The 24,391-nt window shown below is 37.4% G+C and overlaps 1 protein-coding gene across 1 annotated transcript in view; it reads left to right on the top strand.

The window, feature by feature from the left end:
* Positions 1–24,391, top strand: part of PDE5A (phosphodiesterase 5A) — an 81,225-nt gene that overhangs the window by 15,948 nt on the left and 40,886 nt on the right. Inside the window, exons 6-9 of the mRNA XM_046656726.1 lie at positions 2,906–3,014; positions 4,014–4,101; positions 14,111–14,286; positions 17,970–18,029. Coding sequence (XP_046512682.1) covers positions 2,906–3,014; positions 4,014–4,101; positions 14,111–14,286; positions 17,970–18,029 — 433 coding nt within the window. The remainder of the gene's footprint in view (positions 1–2,905; positions 3,015–4,013; positions 4,102–14,110; positions 14,287–17,969; positions 18,030–24,391) is intronic.

The raw sequence follows: 24,391 nt of genomic DNA, 5'->3' as shown, positions 1-24,391 counted from the left end.
GTTCCAGAGCAGAGCACCTAGAGACATCGATCAGTTATGCTTCCTGCAGTTGGAGCTCTGAGAGCCACATTTTCAAGGCTACCTGTTATTCCTACTATTTAAAGAATATTCCTGTTATTTAAAGAATGAGATCCATGTTCCTTGCATTGCTCTTTCAAAACCATCCTCTATCTGTCCTAACATTGTCAGTCTAAAACCATCACTTTATTCCTAACAATCTGTAAGTATGTAATGTTTCTCAAATCCACATAGAACTCTTTCATTTATTTCAGCAATGTGTGTTTTACTGTTCCCTCCTCCCCCTTCCTTGAATATCCTCCCTTTCATTCCTGATGTCTTTCTTCACAGCCTTAAATCTCACCCAGCCTTTCACGCATTTCTCTAATGCCACCTCCTCTCTAATCCACTCCATTAGGTGCTATCTGTCCTTTTCCCTATGGGTGGTGCTTGCATTGTTACCAATTGTACTAGTTAGGATTAGGTTTGACTGTAAATCATAAAAACCCAGAATAAAAATAGCTTAAACAAGAATGCAGTATTACTACTCTCTCCTGTAAAGGCCCAGGAGTAGGTGGCTCAGAGTTGGTGCTGCTACTCTGCTCCACAAAGACCTCAGGGACCCAGGAGCCTGCAGGCTTTCTCTTCTGCATCTCTAGGGTGTGGCCCTTCCCTTCAGGATCAGGGATGCAGCTCCAGCCATCATCTCCATGTTTCAAAGGGTAGGATGGAGGACAGGGAAAGAGGGGGCAGAGAGCAGGCATCAGCTGTCCCTTAGGTAAGGTTTCTAGAAGTTCTTACATTGCCTCTTACATCCTGTTGACTAGAAGCTAGTCACATGGTGATATCAAGCCACTAGAGTGGCTGAGAAATGTACTCTTTATTCTGGGTGGCCATGTGTCCGATAAAGAGAAAGGGAGAAGGGTTATTATCAGTAGACAACTGGGAGCCTCTGCACTAGACTCTGTCTGGAGTATGTGCAACTAAACATGGTACTGTCTGTTCTGTGTCACAACCCTCAGCGAGATTGTAAGCTCCTTGTGATAGCTACTGACCCGGATAAGTCTGTCTCCCATCTGATGCTAAGGGTGCCTCTCATGGAACAGGTGCCCAATCCGTATTTATTGAGTACAGAAACTAAGAGTTTATCACCATTTTTTACAGAGTAAGAAATGAAATGGTATTGCATAACTTTAGTAAATCTATTACTCATTTTTCACCAAAGTAACTATCAGGAAAAAAATTTTCAGAGAATTGAAAAAAGAGTTAAGCTTCTGTTGATTTAAAAGTAATTTTAGTGCTTCTGCTTCTCTGTGTCAGCATCTGTATGTCTGAATTTATGATCTCTGGCTGGTTGCTTAACTATTTTGGGTTTCATCTGGTTCCTACTGTTAACATAATGATGATAAGAACAATGAAAGTTATTAATACTATTATTATCACTTTAAAAGAGACTTGGACAAGGGTCTCTTCTTCAATGGACTTCTTTCTCCCAATAACCACCTTTTCATTTTTCTTATCTTTATTATTATCTTATTTTCTTTTCCCGAGACTTTTGCTGTCTATGAAATATTTGTAGTTTTAAAAATTGTTTTATCAACCTAAATCCTGCACTTATCTCATAACCTTTTCTTGGGTTTCCACCTAGAGATGATGTATGAAATAGGAACCCAGGAGTGTATGGCGTTTTGCATGCCTTCTCAGATTATAAGTCTGTGTCATCCTCAGTAGATGTTTAGTCTGAAGTCCGTCTCCTCCTATGTTACTATTGTCATTTCCTTTTCATTTATACATAATATGAGACATGTGGTCAGTACCCGATTTGACCAAATTACACTTAAACTAAAATGTACAGCAAAGAAAGGAAAGACTAACCTGTCTTCCCAGGAACGAGGCCACAGACTTGAGGAATCTCTGTGGACTCCCGGCTGCTCAGGAATACCATCTGAACCACTGTCCCCAGAAGCATTTTGTCCAGGTTGGGTGAGAAGGATGGAAGACGGGAAAGTATTGGAACTTTGAGAACTCAGAACACTTGGACATTTTTCCTGAGACATACATTTTATTTTGAAATGTCTCCTACTGTTAGGCTTTCCTATTTCTTCAGTTAGTGATATTACAGTTAATACAGGCATATCCTTACAATTGGAGTAAATTTCCATAACCTGACCCTCTTTGCCCAATTTGTCCCCATCACCAGGGAACATACGAAGTTTCCATGGAAAAATCTGTTCTATTCCGTTTTCCCAACTCCAGCACTGGCACTGTTCTTATGTACCCTCTGACATCAGGTTAATCTTTTATGTTCAACCGATTAAGCAAGAAACTGGAAAAAAACTGGGAAAAATATTTTAAGTTCAAAAGAATTTTTAATTTAAAAAAATCATAAAGGGTCTTAAAGCAGAAAAAAGAAAAGAGAAGAGCTTAATCAAATTCTTCTAGGCCTGCTTGAAATTTCCCTTGGTTTGAAATGTTTGAAAGATTGTTTTATTGGGAGGGATAGACAAAGAACATAACTGAGGAATAAGATAGGCCCTAGACCTTAGACCTTAGTCATTCTAGAATCTGATGAGAAAATAAGAAATAGGGGGAAATTCATGTGGCTTTTACATTAAGTGGCAAAAATCAACATGCCCATTAACATGTTGGTAATAAGATTACTTAGGCTATTTTAAAACTTGTTTTAGATGGTTGAAAAATTGTGGATCTTTGTCTTTTTAAAACATTTCAATTATAGTAACTACCAAAGTTGTAAATCATCAAATACATTTAAAGCTGCATTTTCCAATAAAGACATACACTTTGCCCTATAATTTAAGACTGCTCTGTTTCTCTAATCATTTATTTAACTCTGTTTTGCCCGTGTTTTTCACTGCACAGAAAGAACTCATAGCTATTATTTCCACAGGGAACGTGATGCCAACAGAATCAATTACATGTATGCTCAGTATGTGACAAATACTATGGAAGCACTTAATATCCCAGATGTCAGCAAGGACAAAAGATTTCCCTGGACGGTACGTGACCCAGTTTTAGACTTGGAGCTTGAAGGCTGTTTTCCCATCAGAGCTGTGCTTACAGGGACTATTCAGCTGAAGGGCTGGCCCTAGAATTGGCTACTTAGGAGCGATCTGTGCTTTCCCTGATGTGAGGAAAGAGAATGAAATAGCTCATAACATCTATTGAGAGGTGGCCAGCTATACTTGAGGATTTTTCTCTGTACTTTTACCATTTTTCAACATGTATTAATGAATTATCATGAACTAATTTTGAGGTAATTTAACTATTACCTACTTAATGTCAATGACATTCCTTAGATAGTACGGCTAGAGTTCTTGAGTTTATCCTCAAAAATTAAGTTCCGCGTGGCTTGAACTTAAGTAATTGGTAGTCTCCTGCAGTGAGTAGCTCTGGAAAAGTGAAGATCTGCTTTCCTTGACAGCAAAGCTACAAAGATCAGTTTCTCAGACACTGAAAACTTTGAATTCTAATATTTTCTCTCATCTTACTTCAGAAAAGCTTTGCACTTTGAGGCAGCTGCCTTGATATTTTTATTTGCATATCTAGGAGACCTTTTTAGAACGTTAGCAATATGGGCAGTAGAAACAATGGCGGTCCTAAAGAAGGACAAGTTTGTAACATGTGGTATCCTAGGTGGTGTTAATACTTTCAGATTCTGTCCCTATCTACTACATAGGTATAGTGGATACTACACAGGTATAGTAGATGCTGAATAAATATTTTGCTTAATATTACCATAAGCTGCTTGGAAAGTTTAAAATGGAAAAAAAAAGAAATACAGGTTATTATTTTTAATAATTTAAAGATGAAGTGCTTTATATTGTATTTATGTGAAGGTCATTAGAATTTGTACATTTCCTGTACTCTCATGTAATCTAAAACTAATAAGAGATGAATATATTAGTGGTTTCGGATGTCCAGTATAGTTTATATAGCATCTAATGGGCAAGTCAGTCTTTTCATAATTTTTAGCTGTTTTATTTTGTTTTGTTTAGAATGAAAACACAGGAAATGTAAACCAGCAGTGCATTAGAAGTTTGCTTTGCACGCCTATAAAAAATGGAAAGAAGAATAAAGTGATAGGTAAAGCCTTTTCATTAACCTCTCCTCTGCACATATTAAAGAAAAAAATGTAGTCTCAGAAACTTTCTTTCAAGTATAAATTTAAGGAGTAAATGTGTGAAAAAGATAAAAATTGGAATAATAAAAGAATTTTGAAATAATTTTAGATCCATAAATGTCAACAGACATTTGTTAAATATCTTATTAACTATGATGTATTTTCATAATTATTATAATCCTATTTCAATAGAATTTTTGTTTCAGAATCATGTGTAGAAAGTTAGTGGGCTGAGAGACATCAAGTTGATAATGAGTATTGTTTTAGAGTCTCACTTCTTCGTTTCTGATTTTTTCTTTTTTGAATATGTGGATTAGATTATAGGTTGTATTCATTCATTCATTCAAAAATATTTATTGAGCACTCCACTGTTGTAGGCACTTGGGAAAAATCAGTGAACAAAGCAGAAATCCCTGCCCTCCGGAGCTTACATTCTTATATGGAGGTTCCAGAAAAATGTCCACCTCAGGAATGTGGGAGAATGCATTCTCAGAGAAAAGGAATGATGTTTCCTATTATTGACATATTTGTTTCTTGGCACTGCATGTTATATTAAGAGTAGAACAGAAAACATGGGGCTTTATATGCCAATCATGCATGATTGACACTGTGAAAATAATCTGTACTGTTGACATTCTTCCAAGAACTTGGAAATAAAGGAAATAGGCATGCCTTCTAAAGGCTAAACTTTTAAATAAAAACCTGAATGGAGCAAGGCTTAGATATATAAGTTTACCTTAAAAAGTCTGAATAGTTTCCAAGACTTGAATTCAATTGTAATTACATGCAAGACTTGAATGTAATTTGATTGAAGAAGAGTATCAGTCATAGAGGTAGGGGAGGGGAGGTATCGTTCATAAAAATAGAAAAAAAAAAAATAGACAAGTATTGCAAGTGCCTATCCAGGTTCTTCCCAGGGTCAGGGAGCCTCGGCCCCTCATGTGGAGGTGGGCGTAGAGAGTTGTAGCAGGGTGTGTAGAGTATTCTGACCACATCGCAAGGCCATCACTTTGGTGGCAGTGGATGCAGCAGGTTGTAGCTGATATTTCTCAGCAGTTCCAGTCCCTTTGCTGGTGTACATCCTTACTGGGAGATGGATACACGGGCTTATGTCATGAAACATCCCACCGATCTGACCTCCCTTGTTCTGATAATTTTCTTTCCAAGGTAGGTTAACTCAGAGGAAGAGAATGCATTCTTCATATCCTCTCAAATATACTGATTGCTTTGACAGTTGTTTCTTCTTGTAAATCAGTGAACTGGACTTGAGGCAATGGGCTGGAGTGCAGGTGCACATACGCCTGTTCCTGGGCAGATCTGTTTCTTGTTGGACATTAATACTATGCTGGGGTTATATATCAGTCTTGTGAACTCAGTCACTGACTCCACCCCAGAGAGACAGATCTGTCCTCAGCATGGTAACCTAATTTCTAAGCCTAAAAGCTGGGGATCAGATCCTGACCCTGGTGAATTGCCTAGTAAAGCCTCAGAAGCCAGCCTGGCAACTCCTTGCTGGGCTGTTTAGTCAGCTGCCTTCTTCACAGTTCTCAGAGAAGAAAGTAGGGGCTGATGAATACGTATGTAAGCCCTCTTTTCAAGATTATCACCCATCAGATCTCTAACATAAACAAAAAAGAAAACTGACAAGGGTGCCCTACAGTAAGATACCAGGTAAAAGTTATATCATAAAATTTTATTTCCTATGCAGTTCAAGGTGAAAACTACATTATAAAAGTTATGCTTTTTTTGTATAAGTATAAAGATTTACTACAAGCTGCCTTTGGCCTTTGAAAATATGAAATGAAATTCCAGAAGGGATGCATTTTTACTAGTAAGATTTCATAAGAAAGAGGACTGAGTGGCAGCTTGCCGCATCAGCTCACATCTTCACTTTTCCTCAACAGCATCTCTTTGGAATAATAACTGGGAATGGGAAGTAGCTGGAAGAAGTTATACACCAGGCTTCTCATAACTTTACACAAATGAGAGCTAGTTCAGCGAAGTGCAAATAGCCCTGGATGGGAACAGGACTCACGGCATCCTGTTGGCTCCAGTCTTCCTTTAACCATTTAAAAGGTTATGGGCGCATTACTTACTTCTGTGGAGTTGAACTAAATAACCTTTCAGATATGTTCAAAATTCCCACTGTATGATCCTGTCACTGTTTCAGACAAATGAGCAAAAAAAAAAAAAAATTGCCACTTGAAATAATCAGACTTCTCTTGGCATACATTTTGTGTCACCCTACTTGAAAGCAGAGCCAAAAGTAAGCAAATGTTGTTTTTGGAGAGGAAAAATTCTCTGTAAATAAAAAGAAAGAAAAAAATGATTCCCCTAATGGGGTTTTTTGTGGGGGCTCAAGCTGATTCCAAGTATGAGGGAAAATTTCCAGTGTTCCCTACTGTTTTATAAGTGTGACAAAACGGAGAATTTGCATTCTCAACTATACTTTCTGTCCACAGATGCAGCATGGAAAATATCATGGTTGTAGATAATTTTTCTTACATGTCACATACCAGATTCTGCTTTTATATAATTCTAATAGAGAATCCCCATAGAGTTACATGCAGAAAGACAGACGGGCCCATGTGTTTTTGGTAATCGTCCTTCCCCCTCATTTTTTTCCATTACTGACATTTAGATGAAATTATAGAGATTAGAGCCTGTATGGGGCCTGTTGTATCATCAAATGGATTCCCTGAGGTATTATTTCATAGCGAATGTTTTCTTAGTGCTCTGGCTAATACAGAGTGTTTCCATAACTTTACTTCCAAAACGATTAAGGAAATATTTTTCTCATTCAACATTCATTCATTTTAACCAATTATTTCCCCTATTTATTAGGCTAAATATGCCTTTTTCCCAAATCATATTTACCGGAAATTCTTATGCCTATTTTTCCATGCCAATTTCAGGGCAGATTTTGAAGAAATTAGTCCCATTCTCATCCAAAAAAATGTTTAGAACATCTCCACTTTCAATAAGTTATATTTCCCTCTCACTTGTATAATAAAAGTTATAGTGTTATGCCACACATTGCTTGACAGTAAAGTATGAGAGAGAAATATGTATTTGTTACTGGATGTATGTCCTAAACTGATTACTCTCCTAATCTTTTGCTCATCTGTGTGTTGCAATTTGATTCCAAGGTATAAACAAATATTGTAAAATTATGTAGGTTTACATTTGACTTCTACTTCATTTTATTTTCATATTAAATTTTATCATTTGGCAATATCATCAACTGCTCATATGTTTATAAAAAGTTTGCTGGGATTTTCCTAATGCAAATATAATTAAACTGTGCGGGGTCATCCATGGTACACACTGCTTACAATGCTTAAAGTCTAGTTTTTTTCCCAGTTAGAGAATTATAAATTATATTTAGTTATAATAAGCACCAGCAAATAAGACTGTAGGGGCAGTAATAATTGGAAGAAAATGAGAAAAAAATAAAAGTAAGAAATTATAGTTTAAAATCATAAAAATGAAAATCTACAAAGTAAAAATAAATATAAGGAGTATAGTTTCAAGAATTGACTGAAGAAATAAATAGAAATATAAGAAAAACTTCATAGTAGCACTGGAAAACAGGGAAGCTTACCTTTGAGAGACCAGAAACACTGAGGAATTTCTGGAAGATATGAAGCATATACCATTTGTAAGAACACATTACACAACATGGGCAAAATTTCAATAGAGATAACAATATTAATATTGAACAAAGTAGAATTTAAGGTAAAAACATAATGTGAAGGGTCACTTTGCATTGATTAGAGTTAAAATCCACAGAGGAAAATGTACCTGTCCTAAATGCTTCTAATAAACTAAATAACATCATTGACAAATAAAAGCCAAAGTTACTAAAAATAAGGGAGAAATGGCCTTTGGTACGCTTCTCATAGAATAGTAAAGTACAGGAAAAAATAGAGAAACATTAGAATTGATTAATAAAAAATGAAATGGATTTAAATTGGCAAACATAGATTTACTTCTATATTTCATAATTTAAAAATGCAAATTTCTGTCAAATATCCAACAGAAATGTACAAAAGTTGATGATACACACACATACAGCACAAACTCAGTTATTTCTGAAAAGTAGAATTGACAGCCACGCTCATGGATCACACTGCGTTAAAACTGGAAATGCATAATAAAAGGAGAAATTGGAAGAAAAAACTCACTTAGAAACTGAAGAGCATTTTCCTAAATGACGGAAGAAACCAAAAATCAAAATGAAAGTACAGCATTTTAGAAAATTAATAGTTGTATCAATAGAACATAAAAACTCACAGTACACAGTCAAAGCTCTACTCACAGGAGACACTTAGCTTTAAATACTTTGTTATTATTAATCAAGAAATAATGACATTATCTGAACTAAGTGTTCAACTGAAGGAAGAAATTAGAAAAGCCATGCTTTTCTCTTTCTCATCTCTATGCTGCCCCCCCAATAAAGAAAAAAATAGGAAGAAAGCAAGCAGAGGAAAGAAATTGAAAAGATATATAAAATGAGAAGGGATAATAAAACGAGAGAGAATGGGAAAACACAGTAATCATAAAGAAATACCCAACACAGAAAATGAGAGAAACATAATTAGGAATGAGTAAAGAAGTATAATTACAGATACAGATGAAATTTTAAAAGAAGTTAGATAATGCAATATAACAAAAAGTAATACATTTTGATGAAATGGAGAAATTCTATAAATATTGGTAATAACCAATACTAACTCAACAGGTGTTTAAAATTTTTCATAGAAGTAATTGAGAAAGTTATTTTTCAAGACATTTTTTAAAAAGCTGGGGCTGGCCCGGTGGTGTAGTGATTAAGTTCATGTGCTGTGCTTTGGCAGCCCAGGGTTTGTGGGTTCAGATCCTGGGTATGGACCTACACCCCGGTCATCAAACCATGCTGTGGTGGCATCACACATACAAAAAAATAGAGGAAGATTGGCGCAGATGTTAGCTTAGGGACAATCTTCCTCAAGCAAAAAGAGGAAGATTGGCAACAGATGTTAGCTTGGAGTCAGTCTTCCTCACCAAAAAATAAAAAGAAGAAGAAGAAAAAAAGCTATTGCCCAAAGGAAATTCTAACCAAAGTGATCAGATGAAAGGAGAGGATGAAATAAGGTGAGACACAGAAAAGGAAGAGGCAAAATAACTCACAAATGATCTGATCGTGAAATGGAAAAACCCAAGAGAATCAGCTGAAAGGACCTATCTAAAAAGGAAGCTTAAAAAGTGCCTGGTTGTCAGTTATTAAAGAGAAATAACTTTAATATTATGCCAACATAAATTTGTTAGAAAATTATAATGGAAAAATCCCATTTACAATACTAACAGGGAATAAACTTAGCCAGAAATACGTAGCATCTATATGAAGAACATGCCATGGTATAACTTAAAAATCTTGAATAAGTGAACTGACGTAACATTTCCTAACGATAAGAATTTTGTAAGATGTCAGTTTTCCCCAGATTAGATCAGTTTTAATACATCTCCTCATACGAGTTTTTTTTTCATGGGGAAGGGGAATTCTTCACCAATGTTTATAAAATTCATCTGGAAGAATAATATATAAAAGGAATCAGTTGATAGATGGAGAATTGCCCTATCAGAAATTAAAATAATGCTGTAAAAGTAACATGATTAAAAGTGTGTATCATATGTGTGCTAGAAGAGGAGATAGTAAGATTGATGGAACACAATAGAAAGTCTAAATGCAGACCCATGTCCGGTATATAGAATATTTGTGTTATTGTATGTAATAGAGTATATTTCATTGTTTCTAAGGTGACATTGGTTGAAAGACACCATTTTAGTAGTTCCAAGAAAGAAAAAAATGATTTCAATTAAACTATGACAAGCAATTGATGAGGATGCATACTGATTTCAAAAACATTAAAATGTGAAAAAGTACATAATAGTTGAAATAAGTATGAATTTAAGATTTAAGGTGACAATTCAAACCATTAGAGAATAGGTAACTATTCAAGTATTGTAAGAATCCAGTAGCAATTTGGGGAAAAAATTAAGTTGAATTAGAAGATTAAATGTGATACAATGAATCTATAAAAGTACTAGGGGAAAATATAGGTTTATATGTAATCTTAACATGGGGAAGCTTCTTTTAAAAGCAAGATACTCTACAGCAAAAAACCTCCTCAAATTAAGATAATTGACAAATGACAAGTGCAAAAAAAAATATTTGCAGGATAGGTGATAAGGGCAAGTCTTACATATTAACAAGACAGGATGCTAATTTTCGAGTCTATCTTGTGTGGTCGAGAGAACACGAGACTACAAGCAGGATATCAGAGCTGACTCCCTGCTCTGCTGAAAGGCCAGGAGGAAACTGTGGTTAGTAACAACATCTGATCCCTGGAATTATAGAAAAGGAAACATAATTGTGTGCCTTTAGAAACCATCTAGTCCCTTCAGCATAATTTCGAGAGATGCCTTCAGTGCCAACTTAGCTCTCAGCACTGCCATGATGACCACATGAAATGATGTCTGCACAGGTACTTTGTGAACTCTAAGAATATTAAGTAACGCTTATATTTTACTATCTAACGGTACTACGTCTTGGTTTTCTCCTAATATGTTTTCAAATATTTTATTTTATGATTGTACACATTAATTGGTGTCTACTGAGTGGTGCTGGTTTTTTTGCTTCTACATTAACTACTTTGTTTTTATATATAAGCAATTCTAATTTTGTATGGCTTACTAGTAGATGTGGCATCTCAAATCACCAGTTTTGAATTTCCTTGTTGTACTCTTTATCCATTCTTTCAGTCACTAATGAAGAAGCTGTGAAAACTCTATCTGTAAATGCGCCCAAGCTTTAAACTTTCCCACAGAACCCTGTTTGTTTGTTATAAACCTTCTTCATAGCTTTTTTTTTTTTTTGAGGAAGATTAGCCCTGAGCTAACATCTGCTGCCAATCCTCCTCTTTTTGCTGAGGAAGACTAGCCCTGAGCTAATATCTGTGCCTATCTTCCTCTACTTTATATGTGGGACGCCTGCCACAGCATGGCTTGTCAAATGGTGCTGTGTCCACACCCGGGATGCAAACCGGCGAACCCCAGGCCACCGAACTGGAACGTGTGAACTTAACTGCTACACTACCGGGCTGGCCCCCATAGCCCTTTTTTTTTAACTTGAGTATTTTTGTTTGATAGAATTAAATTTTATCAAGAAATCAGGGGGCCGGCCCTGTGGCCAAGTGGTTAAGTTCACGCGCTCTGCTTCAGTGGCCCAGGGTTTCACTGGTTTGGATCCTGGGCTCAGACATGGCACTACTCATCAAGCCATGCTGAGGCAGCATCCCACATAGCATAACCAGAGGGACCTACAACTAGAATATACAACCATGTACTGGGGGGTTCTGGGGAGAAGAAGGAAAAATAAAATCGTTTTTTAAGAAAGAAACAAAGAAATCAGAGGGATTTATCATGAATGCTATATACTTTTATATAAGTAATATATAAAAATAAATATTCTTTATAAATCTGACTGTCCTTTGACAGCTTTCAAAGAATTAAATTGTATGCCTAAAGAAGTAATTTGTCTTCACCCTTTTCCTCCTCTGGGCTTAACTCTGTGTATATGTCTATATCTGTATCTATGTATTTAGTGATGGATTGTAACATAGACACACTTTAGCTGTTCTGTTCTGAGCTGTGGTTGTTACAGCCAACTCTTGATATTTGTACACTTAACATTCCATTTCAATACCTGTCAATTCCAGAGGTGTTAATTAATACCTCTTAATATATTCATTCATTTTGACTGAGGCATAGATTTGAACTGCTGTCCAGGAGAGAGTTACTTAACCAGGTTGGAAGCCTAGCCGACTGCCAGGTAGCCAGGTCTCAAGCCCTCCTTGTTATCTTTTACTTTCATACATGCGGTAATTCTTATGAGATGATAAAGAGAAAAATCTTGCTCATGAAAAATGGTCATCACGTAGGAGAAAACTTGAGAGAACACTGAAAGGCAATTACACTGTGATGTGAGGATAGGGGCATGAAACACGTGACTCGCAAGAAAATGTGGTTTGGGAGATGGCCAGAAGCTATGTAAACAGTTCCATATTTATAATGGGGGATTCACAAAGGTTGGAGGACATAACCCTGTTTTTACCATACAAGGGACATGTTCTTTTAAGATAGTGAAGGCTGAGTGCCATTTAATCATGGTTTTTACTTGTAGTGTCCAAATTCATTGTGTTTTGTTTAAAGTTTTTCTTGATAATGGAGTAAGTGTTGGAGAAGTAATCTCAGCAGTACTAATCCAGATAGATAAGGATATCTTTACAGTCTAAAGTAAAAAAAACTTCCACAAACAAGCAGAAAAGAGCAAAAATGAGAGTACAGATCATTTGTAGTGTTAAAAATAAAGAAAGTGCACATCCGTGGTCATAAAGGGACTTAACATACATCAGCATGGACTCAATGAAATCCTTTTGTGCTCCAGGAAAAATAAGAGATAACAGACTATAGTCTTCATGGGAAAATAGTTGGGGTCACAGCTGCAGTCCTGCATTCTTTCATTAATTCAGTAAACATTTTCTCAGTTCCTGCTATATGCCAGGCATTTTGCTAGCTGAAGAAGTGGAACTGAAAAAATAAAATCTCTAAGCCCAAGATATGTACCATCCAGAGAGAGAAACAGAAATAAAATCCACACGATACACCAAGTGATAAGGTTCAGGGCACAGGAGAGAGATGTGCCTGCCTCACCTGGGAAGTGGGAGGCCACCAAGAGCTCACTGTGGAAGAGATGTAGGGATCAACTGGGACAGCAGGAGAGAGGGCAGCGGGGGGCAGCACGGGCAACAACAGTGTGGGCAAGCAAGGTGCCGACGAGACTGCTAGCAATGATCTGACTGAGGTAAAGGGCACAGAGCAGCAGCATGGGGTCAAAAGTGGGCTTTGAGGCAAAGCTGAACTGGGGTGTGAATTTTAGACATAAGCATACTAGCTCAGTAGCCTCGCGCTAATTGATTAACCTTTCTGAGACTCAGTTTCTTCATCTGTAGAATGGGGATGGTCAGAGCTACCTCACAGGGTAAATTGGGAGGACCAGAGGTCATGTGTTTACTAAAGCATTTAGCACAATGTCTGCCCCATGGTGGGCCCCTGAGGGAAGTCTGTTATCACCTATTTAGAGACAGAAGAGATAAGGACTTCAATGACCCTTTGTTATGCCCAGAGGTTGGAGGTCACCAAACTCCTCACAGAGAGACCACTAGGCTCAGAATCTCATAGAACAACTAGTTGGATAAAGATTTATCACAGTGTTGACGTAATCTTCCGTTTAGATTGACCATGTTTGACTTTGTGTGAGAGGCCAGGACTTGGGAGGTGATGATTTTCTTCAAGGATTAGTTCTGCTTTTATTTCTAAGTAAATAGTCATTTTTATTTGCAGTCATTTGCAGTATCACAAGCTGTCTGCAAATAGGATTCTCCTGGACACAGAGGTGCCTATTTGAAATTTGAGACTGTCTGTGAATTGCCTGTTTTCTACATTCTACTTAGTATGTAACTGTGTTTTTAACTTCTGTTTTCTCAGTAAGGAAAGGCAGTCTGCCTGACCCAAAATTCTGATGGGCATCAAAATTGTTCTCTTGGCAAGTGTGCAAAAATCCAATTAGTCTCCAAAGGACAAACTGTCTTCGGGGACTCAAGTGATGTAAAATTCGTGACCCAGTCTGGAAGAAAATAGCACTCTAGGATTTTTGTAACAGTGGCAACATATATTTAGGACTATGTGAAACGAGTTCTCATGTAAATTATTTTAGTGTACTTTTCTAGCTTGTATTTATGAGGATTCGTTTGCTTCTTTGGAGATGCCAAGCATTCTAAGAGAAAAGTATAAGATGGTTTTTGGGCGTGTGTGTTCAAGTCAATAAAAACTATGATAATAATATTTGCTCAATTTCTTGGATCATTACAGGGGTTTGCCAACTTGCTAATAAGATGGAGGAGAATACTGGCAAGGTTAAGCCTTTCAACCGAAATGATGAACAGTTTCTGGAAGCTTTTGTCATCTTTTGTGGCTTGGGGATCCAGAACACACAGATGTATGAAGCAGTGGAGAGAGCCATGGCCAAGCAGATGGTCACATTAGAGGTGGGCGGAAGCTTACAGGACTTCTCGGGCTACAGCCAAATGCTCAGCTTTTACCTTCCACTCCTAACAACTGGTGGTGTCTGTTTGTTGTATCATCATATCCTCATGAGAATCATGTGATTTAGATGATCACTTAAACAGCTAAGGAAACTGAGACCCAGAATATTTTAGAAACTTGTCAAAGGTCATATGACCAAATCAAAACTCAGGCTGTTTGTCCCTTTAGGCGTCTGGTTTTTCAGCAGAGAGCAATCCTTGACCGTAATAATCCATTCACAGATGTCTGTTGCCCCTGTGGCCTGTCTGTCCCTTCCCCACTGCCTGAGCCTCCCCATCTCTCCACGAGAGCAGCGGTATCCACACATTTTAAAAATCACAAACAGAAACCGTAAGCACTCAGAATCAGAAGTGATGAAAAGGAAAAAAAAAATCAATGAAAACCAGGACTAGTTTAAACTCCTGGGCTAGCTACTTCAGAATCTCTCAGAAACTCTCTCAAATTACAGATTTATGGATCCCACTTCTGATAATTTGGATTCAGTAAATCTTGGGTGGAGGCTGGGAATCTCTATTATTACAAAGCTCCCCCAAGTGATTCTGAATGTGCAGGCAGCAAGTGAACCACTGGCTTGGGGGACTGACCTCAGGCAGCTCCCTCCCCAGGTGGGGCCAGCCCTCGCCAGATGTATTCCCCTAACTGCCTTGAAAATGTTCGCTTCGTATAACATGGGAATTTCTTCCATCATAGACCAATTTAGGGAAAGAGACTTCAAAAAGTATGGATGTCTCTACTTAGTCATCATAGTGGGTGTGAAATACATCTGAATGTTGGGCCACTCTTACCTTGTTGAGATCAGTGGGAACTGGTGTTTGGGATGTAATAACTTTTCCTCAAATCCCAATAAATAATACAGAAACTAACAAGCTAGAATGTTACACTTATTACGTCAAGATTTACCAATAACCAAGAAGGTATCCTTTACTTTCTAAGGTGAATATATAACACTAACAGTTTTGCTATAATGTTATAGAAGGTAAGAGACCTTGGATTATAAACCAGGGGAAATCTCTGTTTCAAGCATATATGCACACACATACACATAGATATTTCAAATTATTTATATACACACATATACATATGTATACATATAGTTTTAACACTATACATATATACATGTATATGTGTGTATATAAATTTTGGGTTTTTTTTTAGGAATTAGCCCTGAGCTAACTGCCGCCAATCCTCCTCTTTTTGCTGAGGAAGGCTGGCCCTGAGCTAATATCTGTGCCCATCTTCCTCTACTTTATATGTGGGACGCCTACCATAGCATGGCTTTTGCCAAGTGGTGCCATATCTGCACCCGGGATCCGAACCAGTGAATCCTGGGCCGCCGAAGTGGAACGTGTGAACTTAACCGCTGCGCCACTGGGCCGGCCCCTAAAATTTTTTATCTAATTTTTTATCTAATTTTTTCTACAGTTCCCATGGTTTTGCATTGAAAAATGGAATCTAAACCAGCTATCAGAAATTGTTTCTTTTTTAAAAAAGCTTTTTATTATGGAAAATTTCAAACATATACATAAGTGGAGAGAATAGCTTAATGTGCCCCCATGTGCTCTCCTCAGCCATCTTCGGAAACTGCAGACCCCTGGCCAGTATCATCCTCTGCCTTCACTCGCTCCTCCGCACTCTCTTCCCCTCCCATTGGGTTATTCTGAAGCAAATACCAGATATCGGATCCTTTTGTTCAAAATCTCTGGATGTCTTCCTGATTGACATTTGTTTCTGTTTTACACTATAGCTCTACTTCGTTAAATATATGCTATGAGTAATTCGGCTTTCACTTAGTGTAAACAGTTTTCAGTTTCAGGTCATTATGGGAAGTCGTTTCTGTGATCACAGGTTCAAACTTGAAAATATTCTCTTTCCTTATGAGCCCATTGGATAAAAGCTGAGAACACAAAGCCCTTGGGGTTTTTTATAACAGTGAATTATTTCACTGAATTATATTGAACTGAATTATATATGAATGATATGAAGCCATATCATTATAATAACAATAAAACAACAACAATAATAATAGCTAACCTCTATCAAATGCTTACTCTCTTCTGATGCTTACAAGAATTAACAGAATTAATCCTTACAATCCTATGAGCAAGGTGCTATTTTTATCTTCAGTATGTGATAAAATTAATTTTTTTGAACTTAGAATGTTAGGTTGTTCCTTTATTAATTTATCCATGTTGCATGCACTTATTTATAATATTAGCCTAATGCCTGGTCCCAGTCTGAGCTTTTCCCTACCTCTGTGGTCTCAGCAACAACAGGTTAGCAGCTGTGATGTGTCAATTTCACATGAGCAGAAGACAGAAGCTCCAAGTTTCCTGAGATTTCCTTGTGATTAATGGTTCGAATGTGAAGACAGATCCCAAGCAGCACGCCCTCTAAGTGGTCTGGATCACCAGACAGTAGACAGTAAATACCATGTGGCTTTAGATTTTGAATTGTTAAAATTTTAAAGACTAGTTCAAGGAAAACTAGTTCAGGCTAATGCATTACTTGGCTCACCATTTAAAGTCTGAAAATGAATTACCTCTTTATCAATGATTCAGAAACTTTTGGGGTTTTAGTAAATCTATGTTGTCTCTGTTGAAAATGAAGGACATTTTCATTACAACCACTACCTTGGTTAAAAAGAACAGCTAAAATATTATCCCATCATTTAGAAGTTATCACTTTTGAAAACGGGAGTTAATGAGTCTCAATTATATTATAACATATATTATATTATATATTTTTATAATTATATATTATATTTATATTAAAATTATATATTTATATAAAATCATATTTATGTTAGAAATATATTATTATATATTACAATTATAATATATAATATAATTATATTATAATATATTATAATTCTCAATCATATTATAATTATAAGAAGATAGTAAGCCTGCCTTTTTAACTCTACTAGGGTAATGGAAAGTGTACTAGATTAGGAGCTGAAAGCTGGGTCCCAGGCCCTCTTGTCCTCTCCCTGAGTGTGAGCTCGCTGCCAAGGCCCGGGAACTGCTGTGCCCAGGTGTCCTCAGCTGTTAATGGGTGGATTTACACTCTTCTTCCAGCGCTTAAATCCTGTGAGTGTACAGGGATCCCTGAACCTGTTTGACCTGATATCCCAGCCATGCAGTTTTTCTTTATGAATTCTGCAGTGGTTACAGCCTCATATGAGAGCTCCTTCTAGACTACTTTCTATCCAAATGCCAATGTTAAAATGTCAATTTATGCAAAGGTTTTTTTCTTAATTCTACACATAAGTAAAAATAACTGAAGTCAGTATATTTTTTAAAAAAACAATACAACATAAATTTTCTGCCAAGTTTAAGCCAATAGTGTGGCTTAGAAATAATGTGTTTGTTATATCAACAATATCAGAATAAAAGTGACAAGAGTTTTCTTTGAACATAGGGAGTATGACTTTTTGTTTTCTGAAAGAAGCAATGAATAGAAATCTGGGATTTTCTCTGTTGAAGAAAGCAGCAAACAAGATTTGACATTCTGAGGAGTCTCGTTATCTCTCCAGGAAGTTTGAGCAAAATCCCAAGCTTGAAGTTGTAGTGTGCATTTGGTAGTCCTTTTCTGTATAACCTGTGTTCCTTCTTTCTTACCCTAGGTTCTGTCCTATCATGCATCAGCCGCGGAGGAAGAAACAAGAGAGCTCCAATCCTTAGCGGTAATTCTCCCCCTCTTTCTTTATAAAAATGACTAACTACAGATATCTAATCAATATGTCAGTACGCTTTTCTCAGGATAACTGCTTCTGCTAGTAATGGTCCCTAGACATTTAATTAACTGTGGTAAATATCTAGATGGACATTCATAAAAATATTTAATCATCTCTACCTTCTTGCAGGACTACAAAGTCACTGATAATACAAAAGATAACATTGACTTTGTAATACATTATATGATTCTGACATTTTCCAGTAATTGTTGTAATCTTCACATCTTTCTTAGGCCAAAATTAAATTTAGTTTCCAGTTCCTGGGGGAAATATGGACAGGTGACTGACTGCAAGGTGGTTGTTTTGTTACGGTAATGACAACAAAGATTTTATAGTTTGTTACTGATAACTTACTCTGCATTCTCGAGAACTGAGAGTGACTTTAATTTCTGACCATACGGCTTATGGACTGTTATCTGAAATTGGGGTCAAATAGGGTCAGTTCCTGAATGCTCATTACATTCTTATTTAGTATGCTGGGAGAGGAAAGCACATTGATATGTAAGTAGAATGTCATATGTTCTGGGTCTTGATTGAGATTGACTTGGTTGAGATCATGCAAATTTGAGGCTCTTATACATTTACAACCAAGGCTGGCCCTCTGAGTTTAAATTTACTTAAGACAACATGGATGAGGTCTGTGTAAGATGTGAGGAGATGGTTGTGACCAGATCACTGAGCTTCTTTTTCATTATCATCATCATAACTTGCCAGATGCTAACCTTCTATGCCCTTACATACATTTTCTCATGTGAACTGCACAGCTGTGTTATGAAGGCCACACTGAAGCTAGAGAAGCCAAGTGACTTGCTCAAGGTCACACCGGCAGGAAGTGGGGGAGTCAGGATCAAACTCACGCAGTCTGCTTCCAGAGCCCCTGTACAAAACCACACGCTATCTGCTATGAGCTGTTAGGGAGGGGGAAGAGTAAAGATGATTCAGATGTCTTGACCTTGATAATTCAAAGAACAATAGTGCCATTACTTAACAAAAGTGGAAGTATTAAGAAGGAAAACTGGTAGATTTGATTAGAACGTGGTAAGTTTGAGGTGCTGGTGGAACAACCGAATTGACATCTTCAGTGATCAGGAAAGGCAGGGCTAGAGTGGTGAGGGGCTGGTGGGCAGGACTAGCGGTGGCAACTTGCAAGTAAAACATGGGATTTGGGGGAGTCCCATGGTAGTGAAATAATGGGAGTGGAGCAGTTGGGAGAGAGTGAGAACTATGAAAGACTGAGGGCAGAAGTCTTGTAAATATAGCTTAAGATGGGAGGAGTGGCAAAGGAAACCAGCTAAGGGAGAGAAGTGGTAGTTAAACAGGGAGGAAGATTTAGGATAGGGGAGTGGCAAAGAAAGCCAGATGGAACAGTTTCCAAAAGGAAGGAGGTCCCATCAGTTGTAGGAAGGCTGAGAAATATGAGGACAGAAAAGGCTGCTGGATTGAGTGATTAGGTGATTGTTGAGAAAGCAGCTTCCGGAGTGAAACTGCAAAAGGAAAGAGTAAATAGTGAGAAAATGGAGGAAATTAATATGGACTTTTTTTGCTGAGGAAGATTAGCCTTGAGCTAACATCTGTCACCAATCTTCCTCTTTTTGCTTGAGGAAGATTAGCCCTGAGCTAAGATCTATGCCAGTCTTCCTCCACTTGAGAGAGTTTAGATTGTCCTACTCGGGTTGTAAGTGACAGTGCCAGTACTAAATCCAGGCGTTCCAGATCTGGAGCCCACACTCCATTGCGCAGCACTGGAGAGAAGATGGGCTGGGAAGGAGGAGGAGGAACCACAGACATTCTCAGTTACATCCCTGAGTAGGAAGCTGAGTCATTTGCCAAGAACAGTTTAAGGAATTTGACACGATTTTACCTGAAAGTTTCAGCTTCCTTTGGGGTTATCCTCATTCAGAAATGGCTATATTTATTTTCTTCATGATGGTATTTGAGGGAATGAGCAGTTTTTCAATTAATGCACAAAGGTTTATAGGTTTAAAGTATCTTTCAGATTAGGCTTAATTGGCCAATTTGTCTAATCCTCCCCAAATGATAAAGTTTTGAACTGAATGCATCCCTATGAGCTGGAAATTATCCCATGGAAAGATAAACTTTGAAGTACCTGCAGGCACTGTGGGGTGATTAAGTTAGTTCTAAAATGAGGACAAGGTTACACTGCCATATGCTATTTCAGATAAATAAAAACTAGCAAATAGAGTAATTTCTAAAGATAATGCTAAAAAAAACACTAGGATATTAAACTTTGCTTTTTCTCTTTGAAAATAGCATAGTCTTTCAGAAAAATCTGAAAATTATTTTCTCAATTATCTTTATAATTTTAGCAAGAGAAAAAACACTTTGGAATAACTGAAAATTGCTATAGTGCAGTATTGTTCAAAACCATCTGTTGTTCCATTTGGAAGTAGATTTCTGGCAGCTGCATTGAGAAATTTAGGGTTACATAGCTTGTAGGTCAAGTAACTCATTTAAATTGGTTGAAACTCAGCAACTGATTTCAATTCTAGTTTTCTATCAACCTAATAAAAATTCCTCTACAGGCCCAACTACACAGGTGTCTGCATCATCCAGCAATTACCAAAATTGCTGTCTTTGTCATGTGTCTGATTGTTTATCTCATTTTAAAACCTAAAATAAATTGAAAAGATGTCAAATGTTTTCTTAACTTTTATTTTTAAAAATTAGTTTGTTAGAGAATTAAATAATGTATTCTAATGACTCTTAGTCACAAGTTGTTGAGATAATCATAAACGGACCCCAGCTACCTGGTTATGGTTATTACAAAGGTATTAGTTAAGATTTAAGAATGTAATAAATATTTATTACAGATAACTGAATATTTGATTGATTGAAAAGGCCTCTTTTGCCTTCCTCTCTTGTTAGAAGAGCAATAAATTATATTAGAGTTTAGTTTTTTTCAAAGAAACCCCTCAGTTTTGTCATGGAGACAGTGTTGATTCAGTTCAGTTCCTATCGCTTCTGCTTTAGAGCAATTTCTTTTTTCTTTTTTTTTTTTTGAGGAAGATTAGCCCTGAGCTAACTACTGCCAATCCTCCTCTTTTTGCTGAGGAAGACTGGCCCTGAGCTAACATACATGCTCATCTTCCTCCACTTTATACATGGGGCGCCTAGCACAGCATGGCTTTTGCCAAGTGGTGCCATGTCTGCACCCAGGATCCGAACCGGCGAACCCCAGGCCGCCGAGAAGCAGAATGTGCAAAGTTAACCGCTGCGCCACTAGGTTGGCTCCTGCTTTATAAGCAATTTCTAATCCCAGAGGATGTATCTAAAAGCAAATTGAGACCCTGTTGTGATCCTGAAGGGTCTTCTATATCAAAATAGTGAGAGGGAGGCGCGAACCACTTAGGCAGGATTTCCTAGGACAGAATGTACCTCATCTTGACTGTAATCTCTCAGAGCCAGAAACTTCACATGAACCCTCTTGATCAGGCATGTGTGTGACTGCTGCAGTAACAACACTTAGGGGCAGGGCCAGGTACCTGACCCAAGTCTCTGATGCTCAAGTCAGCGTTAGAGCATAGATCAATTCCTTCTACGAAGATGATCATCACATTCCCTCACTTTTTAGGAAAATCTATATGGGTAGCCAAATTATAAATGGGGAATTTTGAGCAGATGATAACAAAGAAGAGTTGACTCTCTGATCTTGATAAGCAGTGTCACTGAACTATAGGAACCTATGGCGTCCAGTAAAGCACCCTCTTCCTCAAACAGTGCTAGAAATACTCTGGAACAATCTGGGTCCTTTGGACTTCCTGGACACCATCTGTTGGTACATTCATTTTTATAGGTGTCTATAACATTAACTGGGCTGTATCTTTTCCACATTGGCAAGACTTAATAGATTTTGTTTATTCTTCCTGCTTTTATCTGACAAGCTATCTTAGCTGTTTTGCTTTGATTTTACTAATGGATAACTTCCAATGTTAATCTTATCTCCAGAGTACGGAGGCGCTGTTCTTGAGCTTCTTATTTACTAACTGCATGCTAACCAGATCTGTGTGTATTGGTCCCAATTTATCAGAATCTTGACATTATGACATAATTTCTATGGTTTTGAAAAACTGTACGCTCATTATCCAAGTTTTTTATAGTGGGTGCCTCTTCCCTATTGAGGTTTAAAGGAATCTATTTATATAATGTTAGAAAGAAGGAAAAATCATAACACATGTTGGTATAGTTACCAAAGAAAATATATTAATCCAGTCTTACTGTGCCATATTCACTTCTTTATTCTCTATAAGATTTGGTTGCATATTCACCTCCCTTTTAGAGTAGATTTCTTTCTTATTGGTATTTGGATTCACTTCCCTCTGAGAAAGATAAATTCTAACAGCTTTGTAAACAAATTGTATGGGTTTTTTCCTTTAAAAACACATTTTCTGTGCATATTACAAGTGGGGAAGAGAGACATTAGCCTTCTGTAAAGTGTAGTGTGATGGCTGTCAAAGTGGCTTTATTCAAAGACTGGAACCAGAGTGTTTTGCAAAGCAGAGTGCCCCGCTGGGGGTGGGGGTGGGGGTGGTCAGGGACTGGTAAGGAGAGCTTCAGATACCTGACTATCTCTCTCCTTTTAGCTGCCAATAAATGCATCAAATATCTTAATTTTATCCCTGAAAATAATTTCCTTAAAGGATGAATCACTGAGGAAAATCTCTTTTCCTCTTAACATTTATATTGAATAAACATCAAGGAGTATTAATATAACAAAACGCCTTTATAAAGCACTAAAGCTATTTGGAAGAATTTGACATTTTATGGAAGACAAGTTCAGTAGCTGCCCTTCTTTTTAGACTTATTTTAATAAATAACTTTCTGAATAAGGAGCCCTTTCCTAACAGTTGGCTATCAGGACTTGTTTCTTTCATTTTGATTTTAGCTCTGGGGATTTGATGCTCTAGACCTAAGGCAGGCAGAATGCCTTTGATAGCAGTGTGACCTTTCCTGTATAAAGATTATACAATTGAGCAAATTGTGTAGCCATGTAACCATGTGTCTTTATTTTCTTCTGAAGTTACCAGAGACTTTGCCACAGGCCAAATATAAACCTTTTCATGAGGCATCCACCAAAAATAAGAAATTCAATAATTTAAAAATGATCATTATATTTCCTTTACCCAAGTGTATTATTTTCCATGAACACATGCCTATGGGTTTCAGGGAGACTATACACTTTATAACTGTATTATTTCCTAAAGTTTCATTTCTCAATTGAGTAAACACAAAATGCACCCTCCACTCTTGTATAAAAGGGACACCAGTGTGTCTTTTGTTGTCTGAATGGCCTTTATAATAAGAAATAGTTGAAGAAAAGCAGGACTTCATTTATCTTAAGTAAGGCACTGATAAAGCTCAGGAAGGATTCGCTTTGACTTTAGAAACACAGGTGACTGTCTTAGTCAGGGTTCTCCAGAGAAACAGAGCCAGCAGGACATAGATAGCAGAGGAGGTTTACTTGAGGAATTAGCTCACGTGATTACGGGAGCTGAGAGTCCAGCAGTCTGCCATCTGCGAGGTGGAGGGAGGCTCAGGAAGGCTGGTGGTGTGGTTCAGTCCGAGTCTGAAGGCCTGAGAACAGAAGAGCGGATGATGTAAGTCCCCGTCCAGGGGCCTGAGAAGACGAGATGAGACGTCCCAATCCAAGCAGGCAGGTAGTAAAGGGGCAAATTCTTCCTTCTGCTGCCTTTTGTTCTGTTCAGGCCCTCAAGGGAATGGATGATGCCCACCCACACTGGGGAGCGGTCATCACTTGAGTCCACTGATTCCGCTGCTAATCTCATCCAGAAACACCCTCACTGACATACCCAGAAACAGTCTTTAATTTGGGCGCCTGTAGCCAGTCAAATTGACACATAAAATTAACCATCACAAGTGACTAAAAAAAGTAGTTAAATGTGTATTTACATTCTGTTTCATTGTGTTGTTAGGAATCACTTGGGCAAACTACCAACATACTTGTTATTGCACTTAAAAAACAATGTATTTCAGTTATTTATGTGTCTTTTATCTCCATCAGGCTGATAATAATAATAATAACTACCATTTAGTGATTGCTTAACAAGATCCTGGTTTATATGTTTTGTTGAAGGACTGAATGCCCCAGTAGATTCTGGAAAATCTAGACTTTTAGAAAGCCTGAAAAACACTACTCAAATTCCTTCAACCCATTCAACAAGGTTTTCCTGTCTTTTTCTTTAAAATGAATTTGAAGCTTGAAATACCTTAATAGTTGATTAAATATATAAAAGTGCCTGTTAACTAGTGACAGAGCAGACATGTCAAGGGGC

Source organism: Equus quagga, chromosome 3 (assembly GCF_021613505.1).
Source record: "Equus quagga isolate Etosha38 chromosome 3, UCLA_HA_Equagga_1.0, whole genome shotgun sequence".
NCBI lineage: Eukaryota > Metazoa > Chordata > Mammalia > Perissodactyla > Equidae > Equus > Equus quagga.
The sequence above is the reverse complement of the archived record's forward strand: the minus strand, read 5'-3'. Positions and strand labels throughout refer to the sequence as shown.